The 22249-nt window shown below is 38.7% G+C and overlaps 1 protein-coding gene across 1 annotated transcript in view; it reads left to right on the top strand.

The window, feature by feature from the left end:
- Positions 1–22249, top strand: part of itga9 (integrin, alpha 9) — a 56986-nt gene that overhangs the window by 7075 nt on the left and 27662 nt on the right. The window contains exons 6-15 of the mRNA XM_077496095.1: positions 2477–2606; positions 2687–2772; positions 2853–2915; positions 4028–4165; positions 4355–4460; positions 5911–6005; positions 7120–7210; positions 7506–7551; positions 7648–7799; positions 10071–10231. Coding sequence (XP_077352221.1) covers positions 2477–2606; positions 2687–2772; positions 2853–2915; positions 4028–4165; positions 4355–4460; positions 5911–6005; positions 7120–7210; positions 7506–7551; positions 7648–7799; positions 10071–10231 — 1068 coding nt within the window. The remainder of the gene's footprint in view (positions 1–2476; positions 2607–2686; positions 2773–2852; positions 2916–4027; positions 4166–4354; positions 4461–5910; positions 6006–7119; positions 7211–7505; positions 7552–7647; positions 7800–10070; positions 10232–22249) is intronic.

Raw genomic sequence — 22249 nt, 5'->3', positions numbered from 1 at the left:
TTTTTCAACTGATAAGTGATCATCAACAAGTTTGAAAAAAACGCTAACCGATCACTGACTCAATCAGAAGATGAAGCAATATAGCAATTAAAAAATTTTTTTTTTAAATGTATATTTACCGCCGACATTTACAGTGGAAAGGGACTGTAATAGCAAAAATTAATTTATACCAATTGAAATGCATGGGATTTTTTTATGTTTTAAAACTCCAATAAATGCTGAGAAACTTGAAATACAATATGAACGCCGTCATTTTTTCAGATTTTTCAGGAAACACCAAAAATTGAACCATTGAATGTAAGATTTAGGCAAAAAAATATTTTTGCAAAAAAAGACTTAGGCTATTATTTTAAGAGGGCGACGATATGTAATGTCTCATTGCATGGAGTCGATGACCGGTTTTGCATAAAATACAAAATGTCGGCCAATCTCGATCCAGCCGATGAGATTGGTCTAAAGCTTGGTTAAGTCGCTTTTTATGTCATTTTTAACATTCATTTTTAAGTGCAACAAGAATGTAACAGTGGCATAATGAAAACAACAATAAAACATCCTACAATAACATTAATAATTGACTATTTTAATTGAGTATTTTTCCAACTAAACCTAACCAGGTCCAACAATAAATTTGGAAAAGAGTGGTTCAGTTCCATGGAAGACAATACAGATTCATGTGTGTATATGCAGTATTTAGATCAAATATTTTACTGTATAATATTTCACAGATGCAATACGAATAGTATTGTTTCGAAAAACATTGTTCATTTTGACTTTTTGTGTAAATTCATACGAAAAATGTGTTTTTCAATTAGAAATTGGAAAGCAGAAAAAGCACAACTGCTTACGAAAAGTTGCTTGAGCATGTTTTCGATATTTCTGATATCCATCTTAAGGTATACACTCTTTAATCGTCATTAGTAAGAATATTCAGCATACTAGTAGAACAACTGTGTCATACGAATAAAGTTGTTTTTTAATTTTTTTTGCCCCTCCTATATGTCAATACTGCAGACAAGTACAGCGTTGGCATACTAGTAGGACAACTACATGTTACTATCGTGAGGCAAAACTAATAGTGCTAATAGTAGGTACTGGGATGCTACTAGTGTATGACGCATGACTATTAGGTGGACCTAGTGCAGCACAGTAGTTGACTAGTAAGGTTTAATTGCATACTAGTTAGCCAAAAGTAGCTCTAGTAATGAAAGAGTCTGCCCTGCTCATTCTACTAGTGTGCTGAAGACCGTACTAGTACACACACTGTCAAACATTTTGGCCATGATTGTACAATTTGTGTTTTTATTTCATATGAGAGTGGAGGATGTGGTTTTAAATGAGAAAAGTGAAATCATCAAGTGCTTCAGTCGACAAAGGTTCGCTGTTGAGGCATTTGAATGGCACTAACCCCCCTACCGACAAGCCCTCACTCCTGAAAGAATGTATGGAATTCCTTGAAAAGATGTCCAACTGTTAAATCTTGGCCTCGTCTGCACCGAGATCCGTGGGCTCACCGGTCGCCAGATGTTTGGCATCTGTGACTGATTGCTATGACCGTGTGTGTGCGAATGTGTGTGTGTGACTGGTCTAGCGTTATGTGGTGTCATAGGTGACACAATAAGGCAGGATGTTGCCTAATTCAATTTAAAAAAAAAAAGCGAGAGACTGGAGAAGAAACATTTTAACCCAAAACGTTTTTTTTTTTTTTTTTTATAATTTGTCTTGCATTTCCAAAAACGCATTTATATTTTTTGTTTTGTTTTTTTCAATGCTAGCGCATACAGAAGGCTTTTATACAGCTTCTGACATGAAGAGGTCGCTTAAAGCAATGGTAGTTATTACATAAAACAGCCATCAGGTGGCAGCAGAATATCAGAGCTCAGCCAGGGCCATGATGCAACAAGCTCTCTTTTTCCCAGTGCTTTCAACAAGTTTGTGAATAATTATGAAACTTAGCTTTGATCTAATACTAATTGCTGAAAAACAGAAACAGATACAAATATACTTTTTTTCCTGATGAAAGAAGAAACTCTAATCTTTCTTTTGGTATGTTCCATGTTTTTATAGCAATAGAACAGAATATTCTGTGGACGATCTAATATCAGTCAAAATCCAGTAAAACAAAGCAAAGGGGGTTGCTGCGTGTGAATGAGTTAGAGTAAAGTAAATATATCTTAATTTTCATTCACCGATCTACACTCTGCTACAATGGCATCAAACTGTCACAGGGCAAAGCTGTGAGGAAACAAGTCATCCTACTACAGCTGTCAATTTTGCACGCGCTCTGCATTCCTCGTCACAGTTCCTGGCGTCCGGCCGGGTGGCTTTTCACAGCAGATAGCACACAACCGTCTGTGGCCTTCGGTTAACCAAAATTTCCCCCTGTGGCACTTGTGTGCTCAACTTGAGCTGCCCAGATGAAAGGTAATTCACGGGTGAGAGAAATATGTGAATGAACGTGGTGGGGGTTCATTTTCAGGAGCTGGTGGTGATGGGGGCCCCGGGGTCTTACTACTGGACTGGGACAATTAAGGTTTACAACCTGACGTCTGACACCTTCTACAGTCCAAACAAAGATGATGTTGACTCACACAGATACAGCTACCTTGGTGAGAAGCTGTTCATATGAATTATTGTGGAAAATATAAAAAGGTTAACAAACCAAAGACCTGCATGTGTGCATGTGCAGGCTATGCTGTGACTGCTGGACACTTCTCCTCACCTAATGTGATCGACATAGCCGCGGGGGCCCCTCAGCACAACGGCAGCGGGAAGGTAGTGACCTCATCTTTCTGCTTTAATTTCTAGCTGGTGCCGATCACAATTTATCATGTCTTTTTTTCTTTTATTTCCAGGTTTACGTTTTCAAAATTGATGGCATGTCTTTGGTGAAGAGTTTTCAAGCCTCAGGGAAAATGGTATGGCTTCAAATGTGGTTTAAATGCACACACTGACAGGCCTGTTTTAAATTATGGTGTAGTGGCTACGCGTCATGAATTTATGTGATGTTTTTTAGACAATCTTTTGCTGCAATGGTTAGATCTACATTTAAGTGACTGGCTAATATTTTCCATACAGAGACCCTAAGTCTCCTTAAACACTCAAATTTGAACCGGTGGATAAATAAATGTAAATTACAGTTGTTGTTGTTGTTGTTGTTGTTGTGTTTTTTTTTTTTTTTTTTATCTTTTAGCTGGAAATGACACAAAAAAAGTAACAAAAGCCTTTTCATATTATGTATAACTTTATCGAATGATAGCTATCTACTCACCAAATAAAAATTCAACAAGGTTTCTGCGGGTCTTTAAAAAGCATTAAAAGTCATTAAATGGCATTATAAAGCATTATAAATGATGTCCAGAGGCATTAGAAATTAAAATAAAATTGACGGTCATGCTTCATTTAACATAGTGTTTTGAAAAGGAATCTCAAAAATGCAATTTAGCAATAATAAATATGATAATTATATATTTATTTGTGGGGACGAGTGACTAGTTGCAATTTATAATGAACAAAATGGCCTGGTCATCTTCCAAATACCAATTGCTCTGAATTGGAAAGGAAAAACATACTCTTCCTGTCACCATGTCCAACATGAAATACAAATGACACCTAGTGGCAGAAAATTACATCAACACAAATGTATGACTCAATGTTTTACACTCCTTTTAACTGTTTAGTGTATCTTTTTAACTTCAAAAACTATGAATTACTAACTATAAAATTACTGTATCAGTGGTTGAAAAGATACAACCGCTTTTGTATTTGGTAATCATATTTGTCCACTCATATATTAATTAACAAGAGTATGAAAAATTTACAGGATGACATGGGCAAAGTTGAAAAAAACCCAACAACTTTAAATTAGACTTGCTGATACCTGCAGAAATCCTGGTGAACTATTCCTTTGATGTCAGTGCACCTTTGCGAGTGAACATACATCACTCAGACTGTCTGCATGTCAATGATGAAATAGAAAGAAAAATGTCTGTGATCTGACCCAATGCTCTGTGGCTCGGCTTGGTTCCAGATGGGCTCTTACTTTGGCTCCTCATTGTGTGCAGTTGATCTGAACAAGGACGGCCTGTCAGACCTGCTGGTGGGGGCACCCATGCACAGCCAGCTCCGGGATGAGGGCCGCGTATTTGTGTACCTCAGTAAGGGCAATGTAAGTTGGCGTCTCCTGGATTGGCATGCAGCTGCATGAGTTGTTATACATTTTTAAGAAATCTGACATTGGTTCCACAATGTAGGAATTCATTGCAGTGTTTTTTCCTACAACCACATATTTTGTTTCGGAGTGCTGAATGATCCCATCATGAGCTTCCGTTTAACATCATGAGCTCTGTGTTTTCAGGGTGTGATGGAGGAGCAAGCCGTTTTGAGTGGGGACAATGCTTACAACGCCCACTTTGGAGAGTACATTTCCTCAATTGGAGACATCGACGACGATGGCTATGAAGGTCAGTGTAAAGTAATAGCATCACGGTTCACTTACTCGGTGGCTCCAGGGCCACCATAGGGCAGCAAGGCTCAGGTGGTATAGTGGCCATCAAGTAATTGCTACTTGATCCATATCACTTTTCTGACAGTGCAGTTATGTATGCTCATTGAAAAAATAACAAATATTGTGTTCTATTGCTATCAAAAACATGGAACTTACCAAATGAAAGATTAGAAAAGGTCTCTTCTTTCATCAGGAAAAAGTATATTTTTATCTGCATATCTATTAGAATATAACTAAGTTTAATCATTATTCACAAATCTGCTTTGAATTGTGGGAAACAGCTTGTTTTCATCATGGCACTGGTTGATCTCTTATACTCTGCTGCCACCCGCTGGTCATTTTTGTAATTACTACCATCTCTTCACCCGTTCTCTGCAGTTGAGAGGCTGCATAAAAGCCTTCTGTATGCTCTAGCATTAAAAAAAAATTAAAAAATAAAAAATAAAATAAAAAAATAAATAAAAAAAACGTATAAATACGTCTTTGGGACACATGATACATTTAAAATAGAACGTATTTATACGTTTTGAGAAGCAAATGAGTTAATTGTGCAATTGAGGAAGTATTTCACTAACTTTCAATAACTACTCTTGTTGTCCTTTGGCCAACGTACACGTTTCTAAAAGTGGGTCAACGGGTGAGAGTTCAGAACAAAAAAAGTGTTTGATCAACTCTCAAAGTTGGTTATATTGTCCGGTTTTGTTGACTTAAAGGCAATACGATGTCATAAATGTCGCTCAAACAGTCATGACATTTTATTAATCTGTACAAGCTGTCCTTTTTCCTGGCTCGGCTCTACGGGTTTGACCCGACTCACACCATACTCATTCATAGACTCGGCCTGCAGCCTGGCACAGTTTTTGTTTGTGAGGGGAAAATGGCCGCGAGCAGTTATAAGTCATGTTATAACCCATCATCATTATAAGCCTCTTAATGGTAAAAAGAGCCAGACTGACTGACAGAGTGACACAGTTACCATTTAATTTCAAGGAACATATGTAGAAATAAGAGTTTTTTATTAAAATAAATGCCTTGTTGAGTCATAATTAGTTAATTATTGCATGTTAGAGACTCAGACGTGCCATCTCCTTTTATGATTTCTGCTTCAATATGCTTCACTGCACATTGAAGCTTATATGTGGCTCTTTTTCTGTGGAAATGGGATATGGTAATGTTATTTAACCGCTCTTGCCAGCACTTTATAGTCTTGTTTCCACTCTCTCAGAAGTCGCACAACTTTATGTAGCCACTAACAACATTTAATTGTCTTTTAGGAGTCTATAGCCAGCTGTTTGTGAACCTAGTGTGTACTGTACGGCCAAAAGCAAACACACACTAAAGCCTCAATGCTTCATAAGCATACAGTCTGCCATTGTTGTATTTCATTGTCATATATTCCCCGGCAGATGTAGCCATAGGAGCTCCGAAGGAGGATGACTATGGAGGAGCTGTTTATATCTATCACGGGGATGCTACAGGAATCGTTAAAAAATATTCCATGGTAAGACATTGCCATTAATGTGCACACATGCATGTGTAATGTAGGCTACATACTGAATCATAAACAGAAAACATGTGGTCACCATGCATGTGTGTCGAGTAACAACTCTTGAGGTAACAGAGAATTGTGTGGAGAATGTAGTCCAGGGTATTAATGGTAGTCCTCCAAAGCTTTCCACAGAGCTATGACTATATGACCCACAATACATTTCCATGCTGAAAATCTTGTGTAACCCCACAAGCCATTTTAGACAATAAAACTGTAACCGTAATACTGCTGAATAGTTACAATATCTTTACACACAAATGAGTGGTGTAGGCTACCGTATTACAGTAATATTCAATTTGTGGATTAGACTGACAGTTTTCATTTTAGTGATCCTAATCACGACTAGCTAGCTTAGCCTAGTGTTAATACTTGTAACTAAAAAATGTATGGTGTGTTTTTGTTGACTCCTTACAACAGCATAATGTATTTATTTTTTTTATGTATGTATGTATTTATTCATTTTATTTTATTTATTTATTTTTTTCACACTGATATGCTGTGGGGTTGTCAGGAATGGATGTAGCATAGGCTAACTAGCACAAATGTGTTTCCTTGCTACAAGGAATAAGCCAGACCGTGAATACAAGCCTAGATTCTAATGACGGTCATGTAAATATAAATGAAACTCGGGATTTATTTTGCACATAAAGATTTTTTTCTTCAGTATCAGGGTGAACTGTATTAGCATGGTGTATGCCTGTAAGTGATGTGAGAGTGTTATTATTAGCTGCAACAGTTTGATTAGCTACTTAGCCTGTCCCTTGCTGAAATATTGAACTTCATGATGGGATTTCAGTAAGTAACTAGAAAAATATATGTGTGTATAATTTAAGTACTGAATTTGATCTACCAGTTGTTTTGGAGAGAAATGTAAAAGGCAACTTTGAGGACACTCCAAATTTTGACATGTTTTGATAATTATTCTTTATTAATGACTGCTCTCTGACTCGACCCCAAGTGCTTTTAAATCTGTCACTGTGGAAAAACAAACACAAAGCAAAGTGGTCTCACAGTGTTCATGTTAGCTTGAATTGTGTATTTTAATGGTTGCTATCTTGTGCTACAGAAAATAACTGGGCGTAGCGTCAATCCTGGTCTCCAGATGTTTGGACAAGCAATATCTGGCGGTTTGGACATGGACGGCAATGGATACACAGGTAGGGTCATATCAGATGGGATTGAGGTTTGCCATATTTCCCCAACCTCAAAAAACAAAGAAGAAGAACATTAAATATTTGGGGATTTTTTTTTTTCAAAGTCACAAGTCTCCTCATTCTCCTACAACAGCCTCACGAAAGACTCGTGACAAAGGCATTTTGTTGACAACATTCCTCAGACAATGTTCAGTCTGAATCAGAATGACTCTTTCTTCAGTGCTTCTTGGTTTATCAGTTGCAGGTGTATCGAGTGATGTCATACACAGTATTTTGCTATGATCAATCTTTGTTACAGATGTCACAATTGGAGCTTTCGTGACGGATAGTGTGGTGCTACTCAGGTGAGGAATTGTTCCACATCAATATAATATAGGTCAAGCAGCAATGTCTCATTTCAATATAAACTCACTCTTAATCCCTGTCCAATGCGGCGCAAGGTCCCGGCCTGTCATTACAGTGGACGTCTCCATCTTCTTGCCTGTGTCCATCAACATTTCTGTACCTCAGTGCCACGAAGGCCATAACATAAACTGCTTCAACATCACGGTCTGCATGCGCTTCCATGGAAGACAACTTCCTGGACAAATAGGTGAGGATCGATGATTAGTAGGTTTCACTCACACAGTCCACTTACCAAACAAATGTCAGCTACTTAAAACGCTTGGAGTTGTTTCAGCTTGAGATCAACATTTTTGCACCCTGCCTGCTTGCAATTCAGCACATAATGGGAAAATAATGGAGAAAGCCAAAAATTCCATTTGGCGTTTCCTGGTGCTGTTGCTCAAGTAAAATTCTTGCTTTCTGACCTTTTGATGGTCATTTAAACAGAGGAACCTTTGAAAGAAGAATAATACAGGAAGAGCGTCTGTGTGCTTAGCCTTTGCTGAGGTAGAGCGCTGAGGTGCTGTCCTGTTCCAGTGTTTGGGTGCGGTCTCTCCCAGCTCCCACCCCCTGGGGAGTAAGAGCCGTGTTGCATAATGACCGCGTACTAGCTTGCCGGAATAAAGCCCCTCTGTTTGGCCGTCTGGCAAAACGCATGGAAAGTGGGGCGCCATGTGTTTGGTGACGTCCACAATGAAACCCTCCTCGAGAGTGAGCTCATGTGGCTCTACCTCGACCGGATGGCGGAAACAGGGTGGTTCGGTCCTACCTGGGTGTGTTTGCCACCCCGCCCAGTGTTTTACCAGCGTAACACCCTGTGAAGCAATTACTACATACTGAGGCTGATTCATTCATGGTACTGGAGTTTGAATGACAAGAGACCTCTCACACTTGTGATTCCTCTTCAAAATACAGTCGATGTTCATTTTCTCCATCACTCAAGCCAGGGGTGGAACCAGCAGGGGTGCAATAAAAAACATGGTCTGCTTGACCAGCTGGAGGATCAGTTTCCTTTTTACAATGTTTTTCATCATCTTCTCACCTTAAAATGTAATATTACACAATGTTCTGCTTCATTCATTTTGGAATAAAAATAACTCCTTTTGTAAGCAACCTAGAATTTGGCTCCTGTAGATGGATATCTTAAAATAATATCACCACTCCCTCACCAAGGAGGGTTTTTCCTGCTTACTACTTAACTCATTTGCACAATACCTTCTGAATAGGTGGACTATGGGTGAATGTTATCTCACATTTGTGTGTGCATTTGGAGAACTTTATTTTCTCAGTAAATGATAGAGATGTAACGATAACGGCAATATCGTGACATTGCGATATTAAAACTGCCACAATATATCGTCGTGGTCATGTCACGATATTAAAAGCGGCATCTGTTAAAAAAGTCAGCTTGATTTCCATTTGTGCAGTTCTACCACCCTCTGGTGGCTAGTTTTGTAGTGCAGTTTAATTTCACAAGGCATGTTTTGGCTCTTCTATGTTTAAAATCCACACTAATGGTCAGATGAAGGGGAACGTAATATGCTTATGAATAGGGGTGTTAAAAAAAATCGATTCGGCGATATATCGCGATACTACATCGCGCGATTCTCGAATCGATTCAATAAAAAAATCGATTTTTTTTTTTTTTTTTTTTTTTTTTTTTTTTTTTTTTTTAATTCAACAAAACGTCTGACTTCGGGGTTAGGATTCACACCTTGAGCATGGAAGAATGTTATATGAACGGAACATTAAGCCTTAATATTTTATTTTAATGCTGTTCAAACATGAAACAGATTACAACCTCTATAAGACTGAAATTTCAGATAAATAAATAATACATTTCCATATAAATCTTACACTCTACAAGCTTACTGATTAGTATTTTCTAAATTTGAATGAAAAAAATCGCAACAATCGACTTATAAATTCGTATCGGGATTAATCGGTATCGAATCGAATCGTGACCTGTGAATCGTGATACGAATCGAATCGTCAGGTACTAGGCAATTCACACCCCTACTTATGAAGCAAGACAATGTGTGGAGGAACTCAATGTGTGCTTGCATTAGCAAGTGCCTCAATATTAAGTGTTTTTAGAGATTTTAGGTTGTTTATATGCATTGCTGTAATGTACAAAAGCACAATTTTGTGTGTGTGGTTTTTGTTAGCATGAGCTCGTTTTTTTTTTTTTTAAATAATATTGTGACATTTTTTGTACCCCCAACCTCCCCACAATATCGTGATAATTATCGTATCATGACTCATATTGTTATAATATCATATCGTGATGTTTGGATAACATTACATCCCTAGTAAATAAGTGCAGGTCTTAATGCCCATTTTCATTTTATGTGCTCAAGTCTTTTCTGCACTCTACAGACTGCCATTCACTTGCCAAAATGACATTCAGAAGTAAACCTAACCATTCAAAGCAATGCCCACTGGATTCAATTGAAACTGTGTTTGTGATCCGGTTCAGAGCTGCTGTACAACCTGACAGCCGACGTGGACAAGAGACAAAAGAGCCTGCCATCACGGGTCTACTTCATTCAGAGCGGCTCTCAGATCAGCCAGAAGAGCCAGCAGCTCAACCTGGACATCAACAAGGACGAGTGCCAGCACTACACTGCCTATGTCAAAGTAAGTTTAGACTGTCTGGTCTTTTTGTTGGCTTGTTTTCGTTGCCGCTAACTCCCTTAAATAGTCCCTCAAGTTTGTTTTGCTTCCCATGACGGAAACACTCATCATGTAATGTGACATTAGAATTATTTGCCTCAGAAGTTTGTTTTTTTATCTTCATCTGTTTATTGGAGAGGCCAAGTGCACACTTTTCCAGTTAAATTGTTTATGCTGGTTAATACAAACGAGCAAAATACACAATAAAGGAAGCAACGTCACATGAGAATATTGGCGCCCTCCCTACCACCAGTTGCTGAGGTTAATGTAACAGTCACGCGCCTGATGGCTGGTGAAATCATGCTGCGCGTTATTAGCCTCAAGTGTACTCATCTCAGAAAAAAGACAGAAACAAAGTCTCCTTTGTCATCACAGTCCCTCTATTGTGTTCCGCTGTGATTAAGCAGCGCAGCCGCAGGGAGGGTCCACGTCCTGAGGGCACCAGCCATGCTTTCCTTCCTTCATGGAAGCCTATAGTGCATGCTTGTAAATTTCACGACCATTTTTTACGGAGCACTCCTGGTACTTTCTCTCTGGGAGGCTTGGCCACTTACTGGGGAGGGGGCGGGGAACATATTTCTCCTCAGTGACCCACGGACACAATAACGAGCATCACAAACTACAGGTGGAGCAATGAGCTCCTTTATCAACTTTATTTTGATGTGTTCAGGGTTTCCCACGGCTCATTAAAAAGCTTTAAAAGTCATTAAAATGTGTTGTGTGTTGCTAAAATTAAGGCCTTAAATGGCATTAAAAATCATTAAATACAATGTTCAGAGGCATTAAAAAATTAATACAATTAAAATTAAAACGTTATTTTACTACAATGTTGTACAAAGGAGTTACTAAAACATAATTTAGCAAATAATAAATGTGATAAAATAGTGTGTGTGTGTGTGTGTATATATATATATATATTTGTGGGGACTGGCAACTAGTTGTTCTTTCCAATGAACAAAATGAGTGCACGAGTTTATGTGCTTCACGTTCCAAATACCAATTGCTCTGAATTTGAAAAGAAAGACGTACTGTTCCTGTCATCAATGTCCAACATGAAACACTAATCCCACCTAGTGGCAGAAAATTATGACTCAGTTATTTACACTCCTCTTAACTGTATAGCATATTTTAGTAATTTCAAATAACTTTATGGATTACTTACTATAAAATTACCGTATCAATGAATGAACATAGGATGGCTAAAATGTTGATCCTTGTTTATGTATAGTCTACTGTAAGAGTAAACAATCCATACTTCATAATCACAATGTTGATATTTTTTTCCCCGGCTATTATTTTGCTTGGTTTATTTCTGCTGTATCTGAAACATATAGCCTTTGGTTGTTTGTTTGATGGGATTATCACCAGTTGTGCTAATTTCTCATAAAATGCTAACGATGGTCATATGAAGTTGTTTGATTATGATTATGATATATTGATGTGTCCACTCCTAAAGGTCAATTAGGTCAGTGAGGGATTGGTAGAGGCGATAGTTCGGTGTAATGAATTCTATTGTAGTGGAGAACTGAAATGACAGTCTTAGCTAGGCTAGGTTAGCTAGGTTATGTAGGTTGCCTAGGCAAGCTAGGCTAGGTTAGCTAGGCTTAGCTAGGTGTGGCTGTGTTGAAAATGAAGATGAAGAGATCTATGACTTGCTGTGACTCTTTATTCTTTTCCAGCATGTGTTTGCCCTAAACTTTAAAGAACTATCATTATCACAGGTGATGTAGTTGCCCTTTCAAGGAGCCTTCCTGACCAGGGGCATCATTTATCTTTTTCACATGTTTCCCCACATCAACCAGTCAATATTCCCATTCCCCAGCAAAGGTATGCTAATAGAAAGCATCTGGTTTCCCAGTTGCATCCTTATGGCTGTTTTTTAAGGCTCACCAGGGAGTCTTTGTATACAGTAGAAGCGCCGAACAGGCGTGAGTGCCTCAGCAGGGTGTAAGACTTGGGTTGCTTTTATGTCGGCTGCACGCCAAAGTTGATTTCTTGAGCTGTGATGTGTAAGAGTTGCTGGACATTGACTTCAAGCTATCAAATGAGAAAAAAAAAAGATACTTGCAGCTACTCAAATCGTCTGTCAGCCTTTTTTGTTGACCAAATAAATTTGTTTTAAAGGCCGTTTAAATGAAACATAATAATACGCTGTTAAAGTTGAATTTGTTCAGCAAAATGCACACGACTGGAACACACATGCTCAATTTCTACCATCTGAGTTCAAGTGAAAGTCTAGACCTAGTGGCTCAATAAATTACACTTTGAGAAAACATATAACATAACAGCAGGTATGCCGCACGCAGAGGCTCATACTTCAACACATATTCGGTATTACCTCCTGAAATTATGCAAGTCTTTCATGTTGACCATTTTCAACATGTTTTCATTGGCATGGACCTGCGGCATACCAGCCGTCCAGATGGTCCATGTTTGGTTATTTTCGGCGAAATCAACCGCTCACTTGCTTTTGCCCCTGTTGGAGGGGAAAAAATGATTTTGCACAGTTATGTTATGAGCAATTAGGATTTAAATGACCAGAGGTGCTGTGTGCCACTGAGTCATTTTGTCAGGCAAGCCAAAGTCTTCAGTGTGATTTGGAATAATGGACATCGTTTTCTGGTGTGGTGAGGTTTCGATGTATTGTGCCAGAATAAACTCTTCTTGAAAGTTTGGCAGAGGAGGACATAGAACTAACAATGAAGATATTTTTTTCTTTATGAAAGGTACCGGACATTTTAGGTGACAACATACTTAGACATCCAGCATGTTCTTGTGAACATTTAGTAGGAAACCCCATGGAAAGTTGGACACAGTATTTGTCCAACTGGATTATTTTACTAAACCAGTTTTGTTAATGCTTACTGGTAGTTCTGTGTGCATGCAAAATAGCGTGCAAATATAGTTTGAAATATTAGAGGGATGATTTTAAATTATTATTATTATTATCATCATCATCATCATCATCATCATCATTATTATTATTATTATTATTATTATTATTATTATTATTATTATTATTATTATTATTATTATTATTATTATTATTATTATTATTATTATTATTATTATTATTATTATTATACCAGGTATCGGGCCTTATTTCAAGGTATTGGCTGTCCTTTTGTGTACAAGCTACGCTTAGAAACTACAAATTAGAAACAAGAAGAAAGGAAAATTGCCATTAATTTACTACTATTTTAAGGAAAAATGCTATATTGGGATATATAGGTCTTTCTATAAACTTCTTTGGGGGGGAGGGGTATCTGAAAAGAAACAGGTGCGGTATTAACATTACATTGTTATAAACAGTCTCACTATGAGATAGTTATCATTCATTATGTCCATGCATAGAGTCAACATGGCTTGCTTTGCTTTGATTCATTCGATTCATAGCTCGTCCAAGTAAACAAAGCCCTTAAACAAATCCCTTTTTAGGTATTCTGCACTTCTGCTGAACTCTGTCTTCGGTCGCATGTCATGCTTATGGCTTGTTTACATCTACTGTAAAGTGTCCATCGTCATATATATGTTTTTATTCCAGCATGTGTGCCTTGAAATCACAGCAAGAGCATTTATGAACATTGACTGGCATTTTGTAGTAGATACATCTCTGTCTCTAAGGAGGAGCTAAAATAAGCTGCTAAAGCCCTGCCTGCAACAGTTGTCCGTTTAATTTAGCTTGTAAGTGTCCTGCTTTCAACACCCCAAACACGTGCACTTTACTCTGGCCTATATTCCACTGCCCCACTAACATTTGCCTGGAAATTGTCTTTGCTTCTGGTCACGCGGATGTTGTCTCATCACTTCTCATTGTTTTGAGTCACGATCAGCTCGTGAGCAGCTTTTTTCAGGACAAAGCACTGCATGCATTTAGCTAGTAGCATTTTTTTTTAATAAACGGTAAAGGTACTTGTAGCAGCTAAAGAACTATAATCAGGATCTAGCGTTGGCAAAATAGAGTAAAATAGGAATTGGTTTTAAATTACTGATAACCACAAAGTTTATGATTCTCAACATTATTTAAATAACTTTTTAATTTTGTTTAATCTCAGTTTATTCCAAACGGCAATTGCAGCTTTGATTCCTTTTGTAGATAATCTAAACAAACTAATGATTCTCATTTCATACTCCAAACCAAAACATCATATTATGTGGTACAAAGTAGTAATTGTTTTCAGTGATCTGGGGTGTATGTTTTCCCTAAGCAAGAACATTCTTACTTTCTTCCACCCCAATCCACCAGTAGATTATATTGCAACAGCCACGTGAAAGTGCTGATAAATGAGTTTTCTCTGTAGGGTGACTGGTCTGTTTTACTTCCCCATCATGCCGGCATCTATGGTATGTGACGCGTTGGGACTCTCGTATCATTCCGTTTTCCCCACTGTTGATGAATGAGGGCCTTTGGGAACAGGCGTATGATAAACTCCATTAATTTTGACATAGCCACTGCTTATTCTCACCGCTTTGATTTACTGTTGGTTCGTGATTAACAATATGATATTACGAGCAAAGACAAGACTTCATCAGTAAATGATCTCTGATGTTAGACATAATTCTACCTTCAATTTGTCAGATTTGTAAAGCATTTTCCCAAAGGAAAATATAAATAATCTATTAGCAGGTCAAATTGTTGCCATCATAAAATCTCCTTTTGATATTGGTTTTGGGAATAGCTGTCACAAAAAAAAAAAAATCTGCACTGCAATCTGTAGCAGATTGCACTCTGACCCTTGTATTCCGCATCATTTGACCTTAAGGGACTACTTTCACTTTTGGTGCTTTTAGGCCATGTCTTTTATTGAACAAAAGCACCATTCAAGGCAAAACTGTAAAGTGTAAGGTAAAAGTTGAATGCGTGACCTATGGATTTACCATCTAACTCATTGTGTATAGTTATCAGCATTGCCACAGTTACCTTAAAGAAATCAACTTAGTTTTTACTGATTACTTCATTTTAAAGGTAACTGCATTAGATTGCAATTTACTTTCAATTTTATATTATTAGTTATATTCAGCAAATACCAACAACCCTGCTTAACATAAAAATGATACACACTTAATTGGAAGTGCATTTTTAACTGAGGTTAAAGCATACAGTTTGCTTATATTGAAGCTAAAATAAAAACAACCTTTTTGACTTTTGCGTGCGTGAAAGAGGCGCAGTGTGTGAGAACTTGAGAAGAGTGTTTTTTTGTTTTGTTTTTTTTTTCCCATTTAACTCTGGTCAATTTTCATCACTGGTGCTTTTGTCAAGTGTAGCATAATATTGTACACTGTCCCTTTTGTAGTAGCCATTTTTTAAAATTAATCAAATTCATAGACACTTTGAAATCCTATAATCCACTCCTTTAAGTGAGTGTTCAAATGTTCCATGTCAATTGCACCTGGCAGCTTTCTCTTGACAAACAGGAAATCCTGGCGAGAGAAAAGCAAACCAGGAGTTCCTGTAACAACCCCCCAAAGAGTCCCCCCGTGTGGATAAAGTCCCAGAGACGCCATTGTGCGGCACGTGGAAGCCCGGAGCTGGGCCTGCTGTCACACTGCCTGCTTTGTTTGCCGCTTTACAGACAAAATACAGACTCGCCCGAAACGTGCAGTTCCCTTGATGGTTTCATTTACCAAGAGAGCTGATAGAGTGAAAGTACATAGCTTGAAAGTAATCATATCCAGCTGTCTTCTGTCACACGCGGCTGCACGTCAAGCATCGTGTCAAAAGAATATAATTAAAATGTGCTGTAACAATATCGAGAGTGGAAAACGTTAATGGCTAATACTCGGTGCTTTGTCCTGAAATTCCGGCTGTTTATATCACCAGGTAGTAAAAGATGAATTATTCCAGTTAAATTTAGCAAAGACTAATATTTTCATCAGGATTTCCCTACATGGTCGTGCCAGAGGGAACGTGAGACAGTTCGTCTTCAGCCTTGTTTTGGGAGTGCACAGCCAGCAGACTTTTTCTTACAGTAAAACATCTAAAGTTGTTCTCATAAACGTGTAATCGAGTCATTAATAAGGTGTTGTTACTTCCATGGATCATTATACTGGCTAGCGAGTCTGTTTATAAATCCGTCGCCATATCGGACTGACCAAAGGTTGCACTGATTGGATGATTTGTTGCCTTTGGCAGCCCAGCACACCGGGCAAAATGGTTATGCAGGATTTTGGCAGTCTCCCTACCACACGATGCCACCACAAGGAAACATTAGGGGTGGCTAAGCCTGACCGCAGTGAAGGGGATTCTCTAGCCATGTTTCCCCAACTTCCACTGCCGAGGAAAGCACAGCGTTGTTATCCTATGGAGGGGAAAGACAAAAGGCTGCCATTACTTCATCACTTGGCGTCTCCGTGACACTTCCCTGAGAGACCGTGTTGTCATTTCCCACTTGTCTTTCTTTATGGTTGTTATTTTAGACGTCAACATCATCCTCTGCTTCCTGCATTAATAGCCAACGTCTGCAGCAAAGTGAACATAAAAATGTATACACTAGATATCTGTTTATATCCAGCAGAGAGAGCTCATTTAGCGCACAATTGGGTTTGTGTGTTGCAGCTCTATCGGGGTTGGGCCCGTAAATAATGTTTCCAATGACAACGGTAAAGCAGAAGTGGCCAAAGGCGTTTGCGTTGAGTGACGAAATCAGCTGCAGGAAGCATCTGGAGCCTTCTTCCATCATCAGGATGAGAACAGTCTCAAACACAAACACTGCACTTTTTAGGCCGCCCCTCCCTGCTGTTTGCTCTTGCATTTGAGAGCTGTTAGTTGTTAGATTAGTACATTGAGGCGACTTTCAAAGAAATTCAACTATAGCAACGGAATCATTTTAACAGCATTATGGGACCATCCTCAGCCGAGTTTAACTGGGTGCGCGAGTATGGGGATAATAAGCTTCCTGTTTATGGATGAAAGTTAATTGCTTTGTTGGAGGAAGTTAATTTCTCAAAGTGAGGAAGTCTTTAGAGGGCTCCTTTTCTAAACAACAACACAATCTTGGCTCGCTCGGCGAATTATTTTACAATGAAAGTGCCTGCTTGCATGCACATCTAAATGTTTATTTGGATACAATTATTTAGTTTCCTTTTTTATGGGGCTCTTTGAGATACTTGCTGCAACGGTGACCTGACTATTTGATTACCCGTTGTTAAGAACCCAAACTGTTTCCTTAAAAGGATTGCAGCTGGACTCAGCTTTTTTTTTATTTTTATGAGGTTTTGTTTAGTTTCTTGCATGGGACTCCACAGTACACCAGCCATGTTACTGTAGCGATAATTCAAAGGTTAAAGGTACTAGACTGATGATGATGATGATGATGACGGGTAAAAGTTGAGTTAAGAATTTGTGGAATGTAGAAGCTGTAAACGTAAACCTTTTGACTAGCCCACCTCTTGGTTCTGCTACTGTGCTGCTTTGGGGTCATTTCCAGAATTAAATCCTGTGATCCTGAAAATAGAACAGAAAGAAAAGTCTGATAGAAAATAAAACAATGTGGGGAGGATCGACTGAGAAATCTGTGAGAAAAGCCATCTGTGTATTTATAGGCCATTGGCAGGCTTTCACATTCAGATAGTACACAACTGTGGTAACTGGCGTTGAGTCAAGTAGCTGTTGATAGAACGTAGTAAAAATAACAACACAGATGATTTTGGTATGTTTGACCGGTAAGCTTATTCCATCTGCCTTTTTCAAGCAACGTGACGCACCTATCTCTCCACTTTTATGAAACCCAGCTGTGGTTTTCACTATCCGAGGGTCAAATGTTGAATGCCTTTTTCATGATGCATAAGAGTAAGGTGACAGACATCCTGGGTTAACCGGGACTGTCCCCCGGTTTTGAGCCTTGTGTGCCAAGTCCTGGCGGATTTAGCCAGCCCAGTTGTTTTGGCCATGTGTATATCAATCCCACTGTTTTCAATACCGATCCATATAATAAACCAATTAAAAAGGAATTTAACAGTTAAATTCCTTCATATTTACTTTCACATTCATGTCTGCGTTCTCATTCTCACCTGCGTCTAATTGCCAGCAGGCATGTTTTTGTCATACTGGAACTAGAACTACTTCCTGCTTCTGTGTCCCACGAATCATTGGAAATTTAGCCTTACTAGCCTAATGCTTTGGGCGTCGAAATTGAAGCTGAGCTTTTCTGGCAGCATATTTCCAATGCGAGATCGGCACAAGGTAAACAGCACAGACAGTTTCCAATAACTGCCGGATAATGGTGACTGCATTGACTTGTTTAGCGCTGTTCAACTCTCAACGAAGATAGCATTTAGCACTAGACTAAGTGCAATTTCTGGAGAAATTGCGTGAGAATGCTGAAACATGAATGCTAATCTGAACGCTTATGAAGTAAATTGAAAAGATAAATTATGTGAAAATTACAAAGTTTGAATTGAAGTTGAAAGATAAATGAATACAAATAAAACTTGAACTGCAATCTGTCTAAGGTGGGAGTGAATCATTTCAGAGAAATTATAATCCATTTCCTGATTTGATAGTCATTCGAAATATCGAATGTACTAAAATGTGGTCCAGGCGGGGTTTGATCCAGGTCCTCTGTGGGGGAGGCAATTCCTCTAAAGGACTGAGATAACTTGGCTGGCAACCAGTTCAGGGTGTAGCCCGCCTACTGCCCAAAGCCAGCTGAGATAGGCTCCAGCACCCCCCGCGACCCTTGTGAGGAGCAACCAAGTGCTCTACTGAGCAGTATCAGAGAGCTGGTAATGATGTTCAGTTGTATGTATGGAAGTGGGCGTGGAAAGTGGAACTTGGAAAAAGTTTGTCAGTCCCATTGAAAATGAATAAGGAAAAGTTGATATTTAACGTTAAATTGTGCGAGTACTGTAAGTAATGTGGAATCTGACGATATATACCCCAGAAGGCGTGAATTTTTTAAACAAGTTGATATTTGAACGGTGTAAATCTTAAGTATTATGTGGGAGTTGTTTCTCTGTAAAAAAGTGAGAAGAATAAAAATCTGAATAACATATTTGGGATGCGTTCATCATTCCTACAATTAGCTAACGTGATAACACAGCCACTGGTCACTAGATTGACTAGCAATTATATTTGCTATATTTTCTGGTGAGAATTTATTGTATAGTTGATTTTCTGTAGCATCATGGTTTTTATTGTAGAAAATCTGGTGACCCAATAGAGGCAATAAAAGTTAAACGTTTGCATTTTTTTACAGTCATCTTAAAAAGTGAAACTGACTTTAAATTGCTAATTGGAAGTACTTTTATAAACTAACAATGTGACATGCCTGATATTTCACATGTTGAACGGCTTCTGGCAGATGCCGTCTGTTTCCCGTCTGTTCAGTGATGGTCGTCTGCCGTGCTAGCAGGAGGAAAAATGTTTGCTCATGGGATGTATTTCAACACAGCTATACAGTGATCTGTTTCGCAAAAATTTCATTTGCAGTTTCATGGATAATGGCAGCCAAATGAAGTTTCTAAAATGTATTTTGTTCTGTCTAAAAAAACTAAATATGTTATTTTTTGTTTTGTTTTGTGGGGAGTGCAAAGGTAGCAGGACTGTGCCACAGATCAAACCTTATTTGGGTCAGACAATGATTTAGCGCAACATAATTTAACTGCGCAAACAATTCAAATGAAAACAAAAGCATTCCAAGAGCACATACCGCCACTAATACATAAACATTTGTCACAGTGATGACTGCGGAACTGGTTATAATCTGCGGTTAGGTAGTGGTAATTTGAAAAGTGCCAAACATTTAAGGAAAGTGAAGACATCTCCGTCATATTAAAGGAAACAAGAGTTTGTATTTAAACAAAAAAAAGGCGAGGGGGAGGGGGGGTATCAAACAACCCCAGTTTGTGTTATAACGGGCTTTCTTAATCATTTTTACATGATCTTTCAAACAATCATATACAAACAAACCAACCATTGTGGGTTGTTTTTCTTGTTCAAATTTAGAAATTCCCTAAGTTAATAAAAGGATGTTCTCTCAAAAATAAATTGCCTTGATGAGTTGATTTAATAACACATTTGAGAAGCTAACAAATTGACTTTTGCAAAAGGGACAATGTGCAATAACCTCTTCAATGCTGTGTTTGTTTGGAGTGTGTCAGGTTTGCTAGTATGTTGTGATGGACAGCAGGTTGTGGAGGTTATCAGGTTAATGCCTGAAGCTGGACAAACATCTCTGCCTACCACGGCCACTAACATCAGACAGACCGAATGTTTGATCGCGTGTTGGATGTTTGTTGAAGTTTTTCCCGGCATACATCTGGTGTGAGCTGTTCTTTCCAGTGACTCTCAAGCTTCCAAAGTCCAAATGCATGTTTTGCTGGCTTGTAAGCGTTTTTGTAATCAGACTTGCAATTAGTAGCAACATTGTGATTCTGCAGACATGATTCTTTTCCTTGAACTTTGCAAGGTGTCATGTGAAAATTTCTCTGCTTTGTGTGGAGTTGTCTTGTAATCAGTACCACTTTATAAAGTGCTTTTAAAAGGGAAATTCACCTTCCAGACATAATATTTCCACAAAGCAAGTAGGAAACTGAGCGGTCATAAACTCATACAAATGTATGTGCAGAATTTGGAAATATGCCATTATGTCACAAACAATAAGCGGAATAAGGTCATAAACAGCTTGAATATAAGATGTATCCACCCAGTCGCTCTGTCCTTGACTCTGACAGGACCGCCCAACTGTTGCGTGCAGGTGGCTGCTATTTGCTTTGACATGTATGTCAATTCATACCGATTATCGTATGTACTGGCACAAAATGAAACAGATCACAAATTTATGGCTTCACTTCATTTTGAGTGGCATGTGGAATTAGCAATGCGCAGCACTGTGATCTGACATTTTCTGGAAGGTGACTTACATAAATGTGTATTTTCTGTAGCGCTGCCATTGGGTCATTGAAGTAGAGTGTTTCATGTTGGCAGGAGATCCATTCTCCTTAGAATTACTGGTGAGTAGTCTGGACTTTGTTTCGGGACAGAACTTGCCACTGTAGAGTGACAGGGTAAAATGGTGAAATTTGATCATACTTGACTATTTCCTAGTGAATTCTCATGAGCACAACTTGGCCAGTCAGTTACACACCTAAAGACCTTCATAAGCCGAAATTCATTTTCCCAAGACACCACTTCTCATTCCTACTTTAGTCCCGTCCAAACTTCTCACCTCTTCAAACCCGACTGTGGTTCCTGTGGAGCAAACCAATTCTCGTCACATTTCTGGATATTGTGTCATAGTACAGTATATGCTGGAAGCATTCTTGCAAGTGATGCCCGTCTCATCAGGCCCACATCTCATGCGAAAGTTGGACAGGCTGGCTTCATTCATCACTTAACTCAAAAGGTTTTTCCATTCGGGCTAAGATTCCCTGGCGTTCAGCCGTCCAATGAAAGGGCCTCAAGCTGCAAGTCATCCAAACGGCTATTGTCCTAATAAGGAGTAGCGTGTGTGTGTGTGTGTGTTTCCCTTGCAAGTTAATAAAACTTCCCATGAGCAGAATCCAACCATATGCTTTTGAGGGTTTGGCTGAGAGAGGAGCTCTTGTGCATTTCAGGCAATCATGAGGCGTTTAAAGATCAGAGCCCCTTACAGCCTGACGTCACTCCTCCCATAGAAGCACTGCGGTGGAGCTGCACTAACCAAAGGGGTCCCGGGTTATTAGGTGGGGGGCTTGGTTTGTTACCATTATGTTGATTAGATTAACATGTGAGTATCAGCGCTTCTAGAGAAATTTAATATTGCATTGATCTAATAAGTCTCATTCATTGAAATCTTCTATGTGCAAGCATACATTATGTTTACATATGGATGTAGAGTGAGCACATATCAAAATTCTTGGCGCGGAGTGTGAACATAAACACCCAGCATTGGCTCACACTTTGTTCCAGAGTGAGGTGGTGTTATCGATAAAGCTCTGTGGCACAGCTGTTTTCTTTCACAACACAACGACTGGCAGGCTTCACTACATGAATACAAAGAT

The sequence above is a fragment of the Festucalex cinctus genome, chromosome 14, assembly GCF_051991245.1.
Source record: "Festucalex cinctus isolate MCC-2025b chromosome 14, RoL_Fcin_1.0, whole genome shotgun sequence".
Lineage (NCBI taxonomy): Eukaryota > Metazoa > Chordata > Actinopteri > Syngnathiformes > Syngnathidae > Festucalex > Festucalex cinctus.
This window is presented reverse-complemented; position numbering and strand designations above follow the sequence as displayed.